The sequence below is a fragment of the Entelurus aequoreus genome, linkage group LG20 (genome assembly GCF_033978785.1).
Source record: "Entelurus aequoreus isolate RoL-2023_Sb linkage group LG20, RoL_Eaeq_v1.1, whole genome shotgun sequence".
In the NCBI taxonomy this organism is placed as follows: domain Eukaryota; kingdom Metazoa; phylum Chordata; class Actinopteri; order Syngnathiformes; family Syngnathidae; genus Entelurus; species Entelurus aequoreus.
Window position 1 is genome coordinate 6,496,746 of NC_084750.1, and position 19,064 is coordinate 6,515,809.

A 19,064-nucleotide genomic window follows, 5' to 3' on the forward strand; every position below is an offset into this window, starting at 1 on the left:
GCCTTTGCAACCTCAACATTAGGACACAAATGTAACGCCATATAATTTACCCATCACTACTTTTTGGAGACATGGCAAAAAGGCGCAAAGTGAAGTTATGTGTTAGAAATTAATTTTGATCCTACATGAAATGAGAGCGAACACATTTCACTCCAAATGGGATCTTAAAAACACAACCAGCGTGAAAATGGAAACATTTTCGGTGTCTGAATTTTTGTGTGTATGACATAAAGTAGACTTTTAATAAAACATTTCACACTGTTTAATAGGAGTTCAATGAGAGTTGAATTGGTCGACTTAGACAACTGTTTTATGTACTTAATGCATGTACCGTATTTTTCGGAGTATAAGTCGCACCTGCCGAAAATGCATAATAAAGAAGGAAAAAAACATATATAAGTCGCACTGGAGTATAAGTCACATTTTTGGGGGAAATTTATTTGATAAAACCCAACACCAAGAATAGACATTTGAAAGGTAATTTAAAATAAATAAAGAATAGTGAACAACAGGCTGAATAAGTGTATGTTATATGACGCATAAATAACCAACTGAGAACGTGCCTGGTATGTTAACGTAACATATTATGGTAAGAGTCATTCAAACAACTATAACATATAGAACATGCTATACGTTTACCAAACAATCGGTCACTCCTAATCGCTAAATCCCATGAAATCTTATACGTCTAGTCTCTTACGTGAATGAGCTAAATAATATTATTTAATATTTTACGGTAATGTGTTAATAATTTCACACATAAGTCGCTCCTGAGTATAAGTCGCACCCCCGGCCAAAATATGAAAAAAACTGCGACTTATAGTCCGAAAAATACGGTAATGTAAATATTGTACGCTCATGCTGAGGATAGCCAGACTGTTACTGAGTGAATAATGCTGCTTGTCAGTTGGTTTGGTAGCACAAAAATGGACTTCTGCAGCAAAATGGACACTGTGGAGCTTGGTACTGATTAAAGGCACTGCACTGGGGTAAAAATAGTACCTGATTTTTAATCATCAATCAAAGTTTACTTATATAGCCCTTAATCACTAATGTCTCAAAAGGGCTGCACAAGCCACAATGACATCCTCAGCTCTGATCCCACATCAGGGCAAGAAAAAACTTAATCCAATGGGAATAACGAGAAACCTTCGAAGGGTCTAGAAGTAAGTTTGACCAAGTTTGAGACAAAGTAGAAGAAGCTGCCGGCTCAGTGTGTTAACAATAGCAGCATAAGCTAGCATTAGCTCACTGCTATCAATGTGCCGCTAAAATAGTCCGTCTGTGTTAGCACTTATAATAACAATATCAGTCATATTTGGTAAATTTTCAGGTCACAAAATATAAATGGAATATTGTTAGCGGTTTCTGGATATGTAAATGGAATATTGTTGGCGGTTTGTGGATGTTTTTAGAGGAACCTCAATCTGTTAGCTATTTATTTACAATGGAAAGGCTTAAAAGCACCTATCATATTAGACGGGGAGGCACCTGTACACACATTTAGCCTGAGTGTGGCCCAAGTAAGTTAGCCTGTATGCAACCACTACACACTCACGCAAGCAAAGGACGTCAGTGTTCTTGCCTGTACAACATCTGTGCGTGTGTGCAGACCAGATACAAAAGTTGTAATGCCTGTCCAGCCCTGGGCTTCAAACACAGCTCCACCAATCCCCACTGGTTGAGCAATATGTCTGGCAGTGCTAACCAATGAGCTAAAAGCCACGGGCCGCCAATCCATTGTACAGCACAACTCTCAAGGTAAAACTGTTCTTGTTTGGTGGGAATTTTGCCCATCATCCACAATCGCTGTGGGACAAGAACACAAAGACTAAATGAGGGTTGCACGCAAGGTTTATTTGCAGTCATTTGAGTCCACTTCCTTCTGGAGACACTGTCATGTTCATCAGTTGCTCAAACAGTAAGGTGTTGATATAAGTTTAGATTGGGGTATGTCGTTTCTCAATGGTGAAAAGGTTTAATGTCTCTTGTATTCATGTTAGCATTTAAGCTAGCTAACGAGCCAGGCATTAGCGCGCTATCTTGTAACTCCAGTAAATCAGTCTTACCAATCCGTGAATTTATCTAAGTGCGATTATCAACTAGTTCTTATAAAAAATTAAATTTTAAACGGTAATATTAATTGTCAAGAATTTAACCATGTTTTATCATTACATCATGGTTCAAATATTATTATTATTAAATAATGTTTGATTATCTTCCTCTTCAACTCCTTCATCAATTACATGTGCATATTGGTGAACCTCTGACGTGAGTGATGTCAAAAGGCATGAGACATACCAGTACTGGCATGCCATTTATGCCAACAAGATTTCTCTCAGCTATCAGCAGATGTCCAGGCAATGCTGAGTGAAGATGAATTCTGTTGCTGCACTTTATCTTCGACATCATCAGCTCCACATGACATTGGTGAGCCTTTGGCGTGAGCCAGGTGGAATCACAATGTGAGGACACATGCAATGATAACAACAGGGCTAATGGTTGTAGCTGTGACTGTCCAGTTGACCAACTTTAGGCAGAGCAACGTATGCCCTTGGTGTCAGTACATGGAAGACCAGTTCTAACTTAGAGAAACTACCCAAGATATGAGGAAGTATTTCCACGTAGTGCTCGTGTTGTAGTGGCCGGGTGATGGCCATAGCAATGACGCTTGGAGAATCCTCTGGGCTACTGATGAGTACTGTAATCTACAATAGAACACACTCAAGGCTGCTATATCAGGTGAAACAAGTGACTATATGGGTGTTATTTCATGTTTACAGGGCTCTAATAACGCTTTTAAAAACCCCCACCTTTTTTTATGCTCTATGAAAACATTTGATATATTAATCCTTCTTCGCGGAAATTTGTTTACCACATCAGTCCTAAAACCAGTGATAACCCTTTCCTAATTTACCTTACTGATAGTCTCACTTAAAAGTAGGGATAAGTACTGTTTACATTTGAACCGATACCTGGGAATCAATAGTACAAATTTTCGTTACATTTGTGTGCGTTAATGATTATTAACTGTATTTGATGATAAAATCAACATGAAAAATGAGCTGATTATAACAACTGCTGTCCAGTTGTTGTATTTGTTTAATTATCACATTTCTGAGTATCATTTGCAAGTATAAGACATTATCTTGATATTGCAAGTCCAAGACGTTGGATGGCAGTAGTGTGTAGTTTATGGTGTTGTTTTGTTGCACCCCAGAAAAAGTTAATACTGTAAGTACTGTACTTATAACGTACCAGCTGTTTGATTGTAACGTTCTTCTTAGTTGTAGTTTTCATTAAGACATTTGAAGGTGAGAGTACAGTAAAGCTCACGCATCGGTGGAAAAGTGGTGCCTTATCCAGTTTACGTTGGGGTGTTTTTTTAATCAATTTCTTTGTTGGCATTGAAAATTGCAACATGACTGAGAGCAAGGGTGCCCAAGCTATGGCCTGCCGACGTCTTCAATTTGGCCAGTGAAACGTCTTAAGTTAAATGAAGAGTGTTGTCCGCAAGGAGATTGCATTCATTTTGATTGACTGATTATGATACTGTCATTTTCTCACCATCAAGTGGACATTGTGAGTAATTCAGGTCAATTACCTTTAAGAATACTCTAAATGGAACAATGCACAACATTTACTTAAATGACCCAATGCAAACAACCTTCCCTAGTCATCAAATAAACATTGATTGATGGTGCAAAAAAAAATAATGATCCAACCAACAGAAATGGTAACACAACACAACCTGCTCACTTGCTCTGTGGATATTATAAAAAATGTCCATGCACCATCAACAATTCTAAATTACATACATTTAAACCCATTGCAAAATGCAAAACAATTCACACTTATTCATGTTTGGCCCATTTTAGGTGCTTGATATTTCTGATTTTAACTTTTGTAATCAAGGAGGTCATCAGGGAAGTAAAGAAGGTAAATGGTGAATGGGTTGTACTTGTATAGCGCTTTTCTACCTTTTTAAGGAACTCAAAGCGCTTTGACACTATTTCCACATTCACCCATTCACACACACACACTGATGGTGGGAGCTGCCATGCGAGGCACTAACCAGAACCCATCAGGAGCAAGGGTGATCTTGCTCAAGGACACAACGGACATGACTAGGATGGTAGAAGGTGGGGATTTAAAGGCCTACTGAAAGCCACTACTACCGACCACGCAGTCTGATAGTTTATATATCAATGATGAAATCTTAACATTGCAACACATGCCAATACGGCCGGGTTAACTTATAAAGTGCAATTTTAAATTTCCCGCTAAACTTCCGGTTGGAAACGTCTATGTATGATGCGTATGCGCGTGACGTCACGACGGCAATGGAAGTATTCGTACCCAATGTGTCACCATACAAACTGCTCTGTTTTCATCGAACAATTCCACAGTATTCTGGACATCTGTGTTGGTGAATCTTTTGCAATTTGTTTAATGAACAATGGAGATTGCAAAGAAGAAAGTTGTAGGTGGGATCGGTGTATTAGCGGCTGGCTGTAGCAACACAACAAGGAGTACTTACTTGGATAGCAGATGCGCTAGCCGATGCTAGCCGCCAACCGCACGGATGATCGGGTGAAGTCCTTCGTCGCGCCGTCAATCGCTGGAACGTAAGTGAGCACGGGTGTTGATGAGCAGATGAGGGCTGGCTGGCGTAGGTGGAGCGCTAATGTTTTTATCATAGCTCTGTGAGGTCCGGTTGCTAAGTTAGCTTCAGCGTCGTTAGCAACAGCATTGTTAAGCTTTGCCAGGCTGAGAATTATTAACCGTGTAGTTACATGTCCATGGTTTAATAGTATTGTTGATCTTCTGTCTATCCTTCCAGTCAGGGATTTATTTATTTTGTTTCTATCTGCATTGGAGCCAGATGCTATCACGTTAGCTCAGTAGCTAAAGAGCTTGCTGATGTATTGTCGTGGAGATAAAAGTCACTGTGAATGTCCATTTCGCGTTCTCGACTCTCATTTTCAAGAGAATATAGTATCCGAGGTGGTTTAAAATACAAATCCGTGATCCACAATAGAAAAAGGAGAGTGTGTGGAATCCAATGAGACCTTATACCTAAGTTACGGTCAGAGCGAAGAAAGATACACCCTGCACCACCTCTCTAGTTCTTCACTCTAACGTTCCTCATCCACGAATCTTTCATCCTCGATCAAATTAATGGGGTAATTGTCGCTTTCTCGGTCCGAATCTCTCTCGCTCCATTGTAAACAACGGGGAATTGTGAGGAATCCTACCTCCTGTGACGTCACGCTACTTCCGGTATAGGCAAGGCTTTTTTTTATCAGCGACCAAAAGTTGCGAACTTTATCGTTGTTGTTCTATACTAAATCCTTTCAGCAAAAATATGGGAATATCGCAAAATGATCAAGTATGACACATAGAATGGATCTGCTATCCCCGTTTAAATTTAAAAAATTCATTTCAGTAGGCCTTTAACCAGTAACCCTCAGATTGCTGGCACAGCCACTCTCCCAACTTCGCCACGCTGTCAAACTTTCGCATACTCTTAATATTTAATTATAAACTTTGTACACATACATATGTCGGCTTTCGGACCTTGACCAAATTTTTTTAGCCCAATGCGGCCCCCCAAGTCAAAAAGTTTGGACACCCCTGACCTAGAGGTAGTTTGTCTGTGTCCGTTCTCAGTGCTGCTGGAGTGATCGCCAAGTGTCAAAGTGCAAAGAGTCGGCAACCGGGCGTGACAGTACCAAAACATGCCATTGTTTGATTATACATGAATCGGTGCCCGGTAGGACCGGTAGGATTTCGTCGCGTGCCAAAAAAAGTATCGGATTCGGCACTCATCCCTACTTAAGAAACACAAAATAGCCAAAGAAAAAGCAAAGCGTGTGGCGAGCTGCTCACATCGCCAAAGCTGTGAGATACACGCCAATATTGCCAGACAAAGCAAAACAATTTCGAGGCTCCACTGCATATTTAAAGCGCAACAACTAGCACAATAGTTTCCCCAAATGAGAATGTAAATGCTTTTTCTGCATGAGCACTTGGAGAGCTACAAAAGACACATTTCATGTCACACCATCGTTTCCAAACGCAGTTGCTGTAAACAAACGCTACCCTGTTTGCTACCACGCTTTTCCAGATAAGTTTGGCTCTTCTGCAGCCGTCTATCAAAGAGAGTCAACTGCCTGCAGCTCCAGCCAGCGGGGGTTTAGGGTGTTGGGAGGCAAACAACATCTACAGCCTCATGTGGTCTGCTGTTATAATTACACCTACCTTTTTTTTCCAAACACATTAAAAAAAAACAAGAAGGCCTCGTAAAAACCATAACGGATATCGAGTAATTTGGTGAAAAGGTATGAGGGAGCACGCTGGCCAAAGTCACAAAGTCTCATAAAAAAACAGCACTTTCAACAGTTTATCTGCCAACTATGCTAATGCTGCACGGTTGTGTTAAAACAGACACTTCATCAGCGCCCTTTAACGAGTGCACAGCCATGAGAACTAAGAGAGTCTGGAGAAGGCGATAGTGAAGCGTGTCTCTCACATTTTAGGGACACTACTGTACATACTTGAGTGGTGAGTTTGCAAGGTCTCTGTTGACCACTGGACCAGCTTTAATCATCATCACCATCATTGCCATCATCACCATCGCTAACGGCCCAAACCCGCAGGGGGGCGAGGGGGCGCTGGTCAATGCTCGGTGACAAGAGAATGGAGTGGCAAGTACAGATCCACAATCAATTGGTTCTCTCGCCCGATGAGGCTCATTTCGGGGGAAAAAGTGCAAGCTTGTAATGATCCACATTTAGGCTCCAGACACCAACATTGGGACAGAATGCTAATTCATTTTTAAATGAGTGACATCTGAGTCACTTTTGATGGACAGAGTGGTTTTCTGCAACTCGTACGCCAGCTGACTCTCTGTGTGTGCACACACAAACACACGCGGACATGCACAAACACACACAGAAGGTGACATAGGGGAAGTGAGAGCTAGTCCCCAGCTGCTGTGGGTCTACATCCATCTGGAGCGAGAGTGCCCCCCATCAGCATCCCCCTAACTCCACTCCCTTTACTATCCTTTCTGTCAGAACGCGTCAGCGGGTGGCTTGTTATGCTAATCTAGTGTTCGGGCCGCTGTCTCACTAGTACTGCTAGACCATCAAAGTGACAGACTGCAACAGCAACGCCCCCTTTGCCCATGGACCCTGAATCATCAGGAACCCTTCAGTAACCTGTCTTCAGGCTCGGAGACTCATCTTCTCATTAATCCCGCTCTCAGACTGGATTAAGCTGGCCTGAGTGATCTTTCGTTACTTTCTATCACCTCTGACCAGACATCTCAAAGAGCGGAGGCAGGTTTTGGAACAAGGTGACATCTCCAATTGTGGCCAGGAAAAGCTGAGCTTGAGTGACAGACGCCATACTGTCATGTCCAGTGTACAATACTGTACGCAGCTGTCTACCACTGATATTTTTTCATGTGTCAATGCGAAGACTTTATGGTATCGAAACCACATTCAAATTACCATACACCATGTCTCATTTTTAATTGCATGCAACACTCTCGCCACGAAAACTGCATCAAAAGTTTGATTGTGTGGAATTGACTTAACGCAAATGTTGCAAGTGCAATACTTGGCCGCGACCAGCAGAGGTGCTGTTGATTCGCTCGTTCACAGTCTTAAAGGAGAACTGCACTTTTTTGGAATGTTGCCTATCGTTCACAATCATTATGAGAGACAAGAACACACAAGACATTTTATTTTAAAGATGATTAAAAAAACGCTTGCAAGATGCGACTAATGGTAGTCACCATTGTAGCCTTCAAAGCCTCTAAAACAATTTAAAAACCCTCCATCACACTGCAAGTTTTGTATAATGTAGTAACAGACAATAATATGTACAAGATTTACTGTATTTTAATCATTGCCGGGACAAAACCCTTTGCGCATTTATTTCTGTTTCCATAGCAGCGCACTTCGGACCTCTGGCAACAAATGAGTGTTCTACTTCCGGAAGTGTTCTAATCATGGCAGATTCTGTAACAACGAAGATGACTATTTTTGGACAAATAAGGATTCACAACCTTATGTTTTTGAAGCTGAATATGCTGAGAATGAACTGCTGCTTCGAGAAGCCATCTCGAAGGAAGAGTGAGACGTTGGAGCAGACAGAAGCCGAGAGAGTGAGTTGAAAGTGACTCGACTTTTTCCCGGCCAGCTGCAACAAACGTACAACTGTCCATCGAGTGAACCACACTTTATAATGATCATGATACACGTAACACATCATGTGTGTTATTACAACTACAGTACATATTCCGTACAATTGACCACGAAATGGTAACACCCGAATAAGTTTTTCAACTTGTTTAAGTCGGGGTCCAAGTAAATCAATTCATGGTAAATAACAATGTTGCTACAGTTTGGGTATTATACAAGTTACGGAACATAAATGAAGTATTGTTGACGGTTTGTGAATGCATCTTTAAAGTGATTTAGAAGCAAAATTGATTGCTACTATTAGCTGCATTGCTAGCCACCAAGAACAAGCCAATTTTTAGCTTCAGCTACACAAACATATGTTTTGAAGAGAGAATTGAAGTGCGCGTTTAGTGCCACTCTGATAAATTTGTTTGTCACAAATGTGTGAGAAAGTTCCAGGCTTTGGACAAAGTTGCAAGGTCACGCATAATTTATGGCAATTTGTTGAATTTTCGACATTGCAAAATCTAAGAGGGAATGGTCAATCACTTCTAGCAGGGTTCGTGACTCTGAGTGTAGTAGGCTTTAAGTCATTATAATGTAAAATTTAATATAAAAAATGTTATATTTTGTCACTGTTGAGGTCTTGTACGGAGATGATCAGCTTCCTTATAGGAAGTTGCTCTTTGTGTTTGTTGTGCTCTCATACAGTACACACACACACACACACACACACACACACACACACACACACACACACACACACACACACACACACACACACACACACACACACACACACACACACACACACACACACACACACACACACACACACACACACACACACACACACACACACACACACACACACACACACTACTCATTGGCCTAGTGGTTAGAGTGTCCGCCCTGAGATCGGTAGGTTGTGAGTTCAAACCCCGGCCGAGTCAGACCAAAGACTATAAAAATGGGACCCATTACCTCCCTGCTTGGCACTCAGCATCAAGGGTTGGAATTGGGGGTTAAATCACCAAAAATGATTCCCGGGCGTGGCACCGCTGCTGCCCACTGCTCCCCTCACCCCCCAGGGGGTGAACAATGGGATGGGTCAAATGCAGAGGACAAATTTCACCACACCTAGTGTGTGTGTGACAATCATTGGTACTTTAACACACACACACATAACACACACACACACACACACACACACACACACACACACACACACACACACACACACACACACACACACACACACACACACACACACACACACACACACACACACACACACACACACACACACACAAGCAGCATTAGCCCCGATTGACTACGGTCCCGCAGACGCTTGGTGAATCTCGCTTTCATTTGCAGCTTGCTTTTCCAGCCCTGGGAAATAACACACTGAAAGTTTATTTCAGGGCCTTTTTTAAAGCTAAAGCTGTTGTGCGTTCGCAATGTGGCACACCACCGTGGGCATATCAGCACAAACACAGGCATTCTCGGTAATTACTGCTAACGACCCTAGTACTTGTGAGCCAGACCTATTTTTGCCAGTTGTGAGTTTGTTTTGCTGTGGATCCACTTTGCATGCGGATATTCCATCTTTCTGCGGCTAGAACAGCGGAAGACTTTGAACAAGATTTTGGTAAAAGGGCTCTCATAGGTTGCACCAAATAATTTCTTAAATACATGAATTCATTATTTTTTGTATTTTTATTAATTGTCAATCAAATTTCCGTGTGTATCCAATTGTTTTGAATGTAGTGGTCCAACAAATTTTACTAATGGATTTACCTGAAAATACAGCAACAATTTTCTTGTGTCGAGAAACTTTAAAGACATGTACTTGGTAAAAGTAACTTACTAACAGGGAGCTGTTTGACCTCCGTCGCCATTCTTAGTTGAAGAATGGTCCTTGATGCCTTTTTAAGTGCTCGTGCATAGCAGTGGTGCTACAGTGAAAAGTCATTTCTAATATGCACAGTTTACAGAGCACTGTGTTGTTGGGTTTTTTCTATGACTGACACACTGGACTATCACTCTTTCTCTGACTCTTTTCTCGTTCAAGAGGCTTTTTTTTTTTTTATACGGCAGGGATGTTCCAATCATGGTTTTATGCTGCCGATTCCAATATCGATCATCCATAATTGAGATCATATACCGATCATATATTGTACGTTTTTCAACTTATTCATGGGGAGGGCTATTGACGATATGATCTGCATAAGGATCACATAAAATCACCTTTATTTTTGGAAAGTGAACTAGCAGTGGATCAGTACAAATCTGGGTATCGAGCATGTAGTTAAAGGGTAGTATTGGCAATATCGATACGTTTTACTTTAAATATTCAAGATCACTCAATGACTGTACCAATTTTTATTCACCATTATATTCAGCAGAAAAACACAGGAACTAAATATTTAAATTAATCTCATCATTCTCTTTTATTAAAAACAATTATTTCAGCAAAACAAAGTCTATAATAAGTAAAAACTACCACTCATTTAAATCCTTTGGCTTTTGCATTCAAAGTCGTCCTGTGTCCCGGTACTTACCCTGAATTTGTAAACAATGACAAAACAGACAAAAAACGGATTTTGTTAAAATAAAAAATACCAATCTAATCACTCTAGTATGGATCACTAGTCGTGGTATTGACTCTGCCCGAATATGAATCAATCAACCCGTTAGATCTACCCTTAATACTCTGCTGCTGGTGTAGCTGTTTTGTTATTCCCTCTCTGGATTCGTATTAATTCGCTCTTTAATTTGCTGTTCATAACTGTTTTTTTCTGCTGCAAAGTGGTTCCATCAACACTTTTGTTAACATCAACTAAGCATCTATTGTTCTGTTGTTTTTAGCTAGTTTAGCATGCCTTCTTGTCTGCTCCCATCTTGCTCGATGTGTCAGATTTTTAGCCTTGTTCGCCAGTCCCCCAGTGAATATAATACTTGTAAGAAATTTACTTTATGTCGCAATGGAGGTGTAATTCACTGAGATGGACGACTCAGCACTGCGTATGGACATGCATACACAGTTAGCAGCCGTAGCGTACAAATTTGACCTTATTTTAAATAATTTTTTTAATAAATAGTACAAAAAAAGCACTCAGAGCACAGGCCTCCACCAGGCCTTATCTCCCAATAGTAAAGAATCATTTAAAAAATCCTGACTGTGAAGGTGATCCGGATCACCTCAAAAATCTAATAATTTGTTCCTTTTCCCGTTTCCTGAAAGTTACATCAACATGTGCTGATAATTTTGAGTTGCGTTGCTAACTAAGAGAAAATACACAACCCCACAGCGGATGGAACAAACCACACATCACTGCATTTGGCCTTGTGTTATCCTATCCCTTGTTGACATGTTGGTCGACAATTATAAGGCGAGAACATTCAAGTTAATATATGTTTTTTCCATAACATTTTGATAATTGTAAGGGAAAAGCTGCAAAAACCATTAACAATGGCTCCATTGTCAGAAAAAAATCTTGAAATGCAGGACCTTCTTTTTAAAGAAAATTGCAGGAATTAAACCGTCATTAGTTTCATTATTCACAGCAGAGCTCTACTTCGTGTGACATGATTTTAAATGTGTTCCATGAAAAGGGCCAATTTGTCACAGAGCCCAGCATTTATTGTTGCTTACTGTTTTCCCATCACTAGGCCCTCTACAGTGGGCCCTATTTGGGTAGGGTGCCATCTTCTGGTAGGAGAGAGGCATCCTGACTCCTATACTGCCCCGACATTGACATTGTGGGGGTTTTAGGCCTGTGTCAGTCCTCATGGATAGAAAACAATGGAGGTCAATGTCGTTTTAGGTCAACCATTTTCAATTGATCCGATTTAATACAAACATGGTCATTGTTTCTCACAGTACTGAAATCTGATTGTGTTGATAGGTTGGAGATGAGGGCTAATTTGCATAATCGGCCATGATGCATAAGCATGTAATTGCATTAGACAATGTATCAGAGTGGAATAAGATTGAGAAAGAAACAATAAGTGATTAAAAAACACAAAACAACTTTTTAAAAATACAAATAAACTTTAGTGTCCCTGCTTTTTTTTATTAAAAAAATGTATATAAAAAGGTCACAAACAAGACATGCCTGTTGGTGCTTTAAGATTGGAAAGAGGCCACCAGCAGCACCTGCTGCTCGATGAGAAGAGCAAAACGTGCTCTCATGTCAGAGGCTCCAAAAGTCTCAATACGACGAGAAAAAGTCGCTCGATTTGTTGTATTTGGCAACACATTAAACCCTCCTGCTCGGTCTTCTTATTCTCTGGCAGATCGGTGCAATATAAACGGTGTTAAGAAGAGGAGTTACATGCATACCACTAGGGCTGCAGCTATCGATTATTTTAATAATCGAGTAATCTATCAAAACATTTTTTTAATTCAAACAAAAACACACTTTATAGCCTCAATGTGCAATACCTTGACAGCTTCTCCCGCCTTTTTTGAGCCCTTTGCTCTCTTTCCACCTCGTGGTTGTTTTGGCCACATCGCCCGCAGTGCGATCTCAATCACCTGACGTCGGCGCTTCTCAATTGTTTTCTGTTATGCCGCCCCTCCCCAACTCTCCACCATGACCATAAATAATATTAATTTGTCTTTAAAAAAATGTTACAAGTACACCTCTGCATAACATTGTATGAAAACATTTAAAGTGCATCAACTTGCCGGAAAGAAAGAACATTTGTATCCGTATTTAAACTAAACTATACTTAAACTAAACTACTTTTTTGACTGACTTGAACCATTTGATATTGAAAAATCTAATCAAATAAACTCAAATAATAAATTCCAATTGATCAGCAACATTAACTTAGGAGCACAGAATCAGAAATACTTTATTAATCCCTTAGGGAAAATTAAAATGTTCAGTACAATCCCATTCAAGAGCAGTAAAACACCAACTTACAAAACAAAAATGAATAAAATAATTTCTGCTGATTTTTTTTTTTTTATCAAAATGAGGTAATTCGGATTAATGGCTACAATGAGCATGTTTTTTTTTAGTGCACAGCTTTTTGAATAGGGGCTTGAAGCATGATCCTGATAAAGCATGTTCCTAGTGGGGTCACATGCACCCCACCTGGCATCGCACCACACTCTCCCCAGTATTTAAGAAAGAACTGCCTTAAGTGCACCGCTCTCATGGACGCTCTATTGGAGCAGTTTTATACACTTTTGTTAAAACTAATAATCGGAAAAAACTAGCTAATAATCGAAGCTAAAAAATACAAATCGAATCTTTTTTTATCGAACTAATCCATGAAGCGTTGCAGTCTGACATACTGTACGGAGTTGTAATGACTAGCTCCATTCATAGACAGCCACAATTGTAATGTTTTCACGTGCGAGATGGAGCAGTAAGGGGCCAAATCTAATGAACTCTCAAATCTATTTGTGGCAGGCCGCGACAACATTTCTTATTAACAATACATTTGCATATTTTTATCACTAATTGTTGGTACTAATATAATACTGTGGTACTAATTAATGAAAAAAGGTATATACTGCCTTTGAAAAATACTGGTACTTATTTTTTTTTTCAGGCCATAATGGTGCGCATGTCGCAAGTCAACACATACAGCACTTGCAAGCGAAAACTGTGTGGACACAGAAGAGGGAGAACGGAAATATTTTGGCTTAAAAACTACTGATAAAGGTGAAGCTGAACACAGGAAAAAACCTAGCTCGTTAGCAACTAACATCCCCCCCAGTGTTTTAGCTACTACCAAATCACTAATCCTCGCCTCTATGGCGACAAACAAAGTACGTATAATATAAGCGGAAACAATAGCTAACCGCTAACAGCAAGCTAACGCTCCTGAATGTAAACAAATGGGTGGATCTATACAGTAACGATATCAAGTACAAGAGCAGTACATAGTTGATACTACAATGATTACATCAATATTTTTACTATCACAACATCTTTTGTCTTTTTTTATTGTTTATAAAGTCATGAAATACGTTCCTGAACACATGAGAACTTTAATAATGACCAACGTATGATCCTGTAACTACTTGGTTTTGGATCCATACCCACATTTGTAGTATCAGCCAAAACTTATGTAAAGTATCCAAACATTTTTACAAGTGTAGATAGAACATGTTAAAACTGAAAGCATGCAAATATTAAAGTAAATTAACAAGTAGATTATTAATTTATTTTCTACCGCTTGTCCCTCATAATTTAACAAAATAATAGAATGGGAAATGACACAATACGTTACTGCTTATGTCAGCAGTCCAATTAGGAGCCTTTGTAACCTGTTTGCTTACTTATTAGAAAAAAATTAATTATATAGTGTGTTCAAAATTGCCAAATGCCAAAACTGTTCTTTGATTGCAAAAATAAACATATAGGTCATAGGATTTTCTGTTAAAATAAAGCCAATAATTACATATTTTGTGGTTCCCTTTATTTTGAAAAGTAGCGAAATACATGATACCGGTACCATCGGCACAACCCTAATAGCTACTGAGCATGTTAGGGCCCTACAAGGCACATGTTTGGGAAAGTAGAGGGTCAATGATTGGTCATCTCAGGCTAGTAAAAGAGGCTTATTTGGGAGACAGGAGAGGAACAAGCTTCACAGAGTCGTGCCCAGGAGTAAACAGTGTGTGTGTGTGTTCAAGGAGAGTATCTGGCTTAAGGCTCTGATCTCGCTGACTGCAGTCGCTCTCCGCTGCAGACGCCAGCTGGTAAACATGCCAGCGTGGGCCCCGTCTGCGCTTGTGAGCAGGGAGCGCATGAGCAACAGAGCGTTTCGTGCGCTAATAGCAGTATTGCAAAAGTCCAGTCAGAATACGGCATGCCTAAAAATGCCTAAGCACGATTCAAAGCAGTCTGCAAGAGTCAAAAAGGAGGAGCCGCGGTGAGACGAGGTGACGGACAGCTTTACTGGGAAGTGTCTCGCTTGTGTCTTATCTCTCCTCCATGTGAGGGCAGGTTCTCTCCTCTTTATGGCTCTTTATCTGACATGAAAGGCACTAACATGGGATGGCCGCCATTACGGCTCCATCAACATGAGAAGCGCCGGACGCGGGATTTCTCCGGCGCGGCGCGGCCCATTAAGAGCGACTGGTGATCCTGTGCTCTGTCAAGAAGTCGTCACCGGCAGACAGCGCCGACATAATGAGGACTTAAAAAACCTCAACCTTGCCTCCAAGAAGCCTCGGTCAAATACAGCAATAAAACCTGGAGAGGGCACAGACTGGCCGGTCTGCTCGGTAATTGCATCCCGTGTTGCAGCAGTAACCCAAAAGGTCCCAGAGTTTAGGCTGACAAAGAGTGTTAGAGGGGGTCAGGAACTTGGCAATGGGGGTCTCAGTACTAGCAGTGCGGGTGGTGGTTCTTTGTGCAACTTTACGACCTCATATTGTACTGAGCAGCCAGACCCTTTCTTGTGTTGCACTAAACTCCATTTTAGTTTCACACATTTACCCTTGTTAGTAGTCATTAATTTTACACTATACATTGGAGGTCCCAATGGAATCTATTATAAACACATTAAGCTGGAACTCTGCAGTTTTTGAAAAATACAGTATGTGCCATCCATCACTAGGGTTGTCAAAAGTATCGGTAATTCAATACCTATACGCAAAAAAATACACCGATACCTGCTTTTTTCAGTATCTTTAGGTATTCAGACTGCAGTCACTGGCTCGGATATGACAAATTCAGAATTGCACTGTTCACATTGACATGAAAAAATCCGATACAGGTGGAATATGAGCAAAAAAAATCGGAATCGACTTTGTTACTATATTTAGCGAGTAGAAGTACATGTTAAAAGTAAAAGAGGTGTATACCGTCGTCATGCATTTATTCGGTAATCAAATACAAGCGGTCAGGAAAGTTAAACGCCGCGCAGATCCGCCACCACAAGCCCAGGGAGCGTGCGGTACCAGAGCGTGCAGAAAACTTACAGAAGCATGCAACGCAACCTTTATCACTTCCATAAATGCTAAAAAAAAAATATTGTAATGCGAAAAAGCTGAAAGGTTGATACTAATAACAAATAAAAGCAAATATTTGTCTTTAAATATATGTATTAGGGCTGGACGACTATTGCAAAAAATAGCCATGATTATTTGTATTGATATTGTAATCACGATTAATTACACAATTATTCATTAATTTGAAAACATGAGTGAGTAATTATTGTGCCACCAAAACTCATAATATATATATATATATATATATATATATATATATATATATATATATATATATATATATATATATATATATATATATATATATATATATATATATATATATATATATATATATATATATATATATATATATATATATATATATATATATATATATATATATATATATACACACACTACCGTTCAAAAGTTTGGGGTCACCCAAACAATTTTGTGAAATAACCTTCATTTCTAAGAACAAGAATAGACTGTCGAGTTTCAGATGAAAGTTCTCTTTTTCTGGCCATTTTGAGCGTTTAATTGACCCCACAAATGTGATGCTCCAGAAACTCAATCTGCTCAAAGGAAGGTCAGTTTTGTAGCTTCTGTAACGAGCTAAACTGTTTTCAGATGTGTGAACATGATTGCACAAGGGTTTTCTAATCATCAATTAGCCTTCTGAACCAATGAGCAAACACATTGTACCATTAGAACACTGGAGTGATAGTAGCTGGAAATAGCCATTTACCACATTAGCAATGTATAGAGTGTATTTCTTTAAAGTTAAGACTAGTTTAAAGTTATCTTCATTGAAAAGTACAGTGCTTTTCCTTAAAAAATAAGGACATTTCAATGTGACCCCAAACTTTTGAACGGTAGTGTATATACATACATATACACATACATATATACATACATATACACAGACATATATACCTACATACACATACCTGTATATATATATATATATATATATATATATATATATATATATATATATATATATATATATATATATATATATATATATATATATATATATATATATATATATATATATATATATACATACATATATACATACACTTAGTTACATTTTTTTTTTTTTATCAAAAAATTCTTGAAAATCGTGGAAATTCTCAGGTATCGGTATCAACTACTAAAATTCTGTTATCGTGACAACCCCAGCCATCACGTCACAAATAAAGTGTGTTACCTCCCGACACTGGTGCGTCCATGAACACGGCTCCCATCTTCTCTGCAGCTACCGCCATCTCCTTTGAGACAGCGGGGTCGATGGTGGAGGAGTCAATCAAAAGCGTTCCCTTCTTTACCTTCCTAAAAAAAAACAAAAAAAACAAACAGGCAAAACAGAAAGCAGCCTTATTTAAATGCAAACCACAACAAGAAATAAAATACATCAATACTCACTAGTCATTACATGCACTGGTTCAAGTTCAAGTTTATTATTCTTCGGTCAATCGTCAACAAAATAAACAAACAGTTGTACATTCTTAAATTGAAAATGAAAATGTTGCAGACCGAAAGGGTTTAGGCTGAAGTTGAACACTTATTGCGCCTAACCCTATAAACAATGTCAAGTACAAAATAAACTTCCGAAAATTATTGAATGTCCATTGTACAAATATTATAAATACACATTATACATAACATAAACACAGTTCAATTATATACACAGTAAAGGCATGTGAAATATCCTTGTAGACATGTTAAACCTTTGTACCAATTTATATACTATATACAAACAATTGTACTTCCATTATTATTTATAACCCACATTTAGTATTTGAATTAACATTGATCATAGTATTAACTACTGTGTTGATTCTAGAGTGATATATTTTTTCAAGACATTGGTCATAAAGTGTTTTTTAAATGTGTGAATAGAACTGGAACATTTTAAGGAATAATCCAAGCTGTTCCACAGTTGAACCCCCCTGACAGAAACACATCTACTTTTTAAGCTTGTTCTTATCTTAGCTTTCTGGAAGACAGCTGAACCTCTGAGGTCATAGGGATTCTCCCTGGGTTTAAACCTCTCCTGTAGACACCCAGGCAGCATGTGGTTATGAGCTTTGTACGTCACAATAGCAGTGTTGAGGTCAACAAGATCATGCAGTTTTAATGTTTTTAATTTAATAAACAGAGCATTGGTATGGTCATGATAATCTGCATAATTTACAATTCTAATCGCTTTCTTTTGAAGTAAGAATATAGATTTAATGTTTGTTTTGTAATTGTTACCACAGATTGACACAATAATTAAGATAAGGGAGTACAAAAGAATTATATAACATGATAAGAGCCTTTTGATTTACGGAGTTTTTTATTTTATGTAACATAGCAATATTTTTTGCCATCTTTTTCTTAAGTATATTTATGTGCAGTTTCCAATTTAATTTATCATCTATATGGATTCCCAAAAATGTTGTTGAATACACCCTTTCTATCTCCATATCATCAATTCTTATATGACACTGTTTGTTATTTTTCCTATTTCCAAAAATTATATATTTTGTTTTATTTAGGTTGATTAAAAGTTTATTGGCATCAAACCATTGCTTTAGTATGTGGAGTTCACTCTCTACAGTCCCTAAGAGATGGCCAAGGTCTTGCCCAGAACAGTACAGACTTGTATCATCAGCAAAGAGAATACAGTTGAGTTTTTTAAAGATTTTACAGATATCATTAATGTACAATAAAAACAATTTTGGTCCCAATACAGAACCTTGGGGTACTCCATGTGTTGTCAACCTTTTTTCAGTGATGTACCCCCTGTGAACATTTTTTTTAATTCAAGTACCCCCTAATCAGAGCAAAGCATTTTTGGTTGAAAAAAAGAGATAAAGAAGTAAAATACAGCACTATGTCATCAG

The 19,064-nt window shown here is 38.9% G+C and overlaps 1 protein-coding gene across 1 annotated transcript in view; it reads right to left on the minus strand.

Moving 5' to 3' along the window:
• Window positions 1-19,064, minus strand: part of LOC133635880 (3-hydroxyisobutyrate dehydrogenase, mitochondrial-like) — a 55,204-nt gene that overhangs the window by 31,662 nt on the left and 4,478 nt on the right. The window contains exon 4 of the mRNA XM_062029295.1: window positions 17,384-17,505. Coding sequence (XP_061885279.1) covers window positions 17,384-17,505 — 122 coding nt within the window. The remainder of the gene's footprint in view (window positions 1-17,383; window positions 17,506-19,064) is intronic.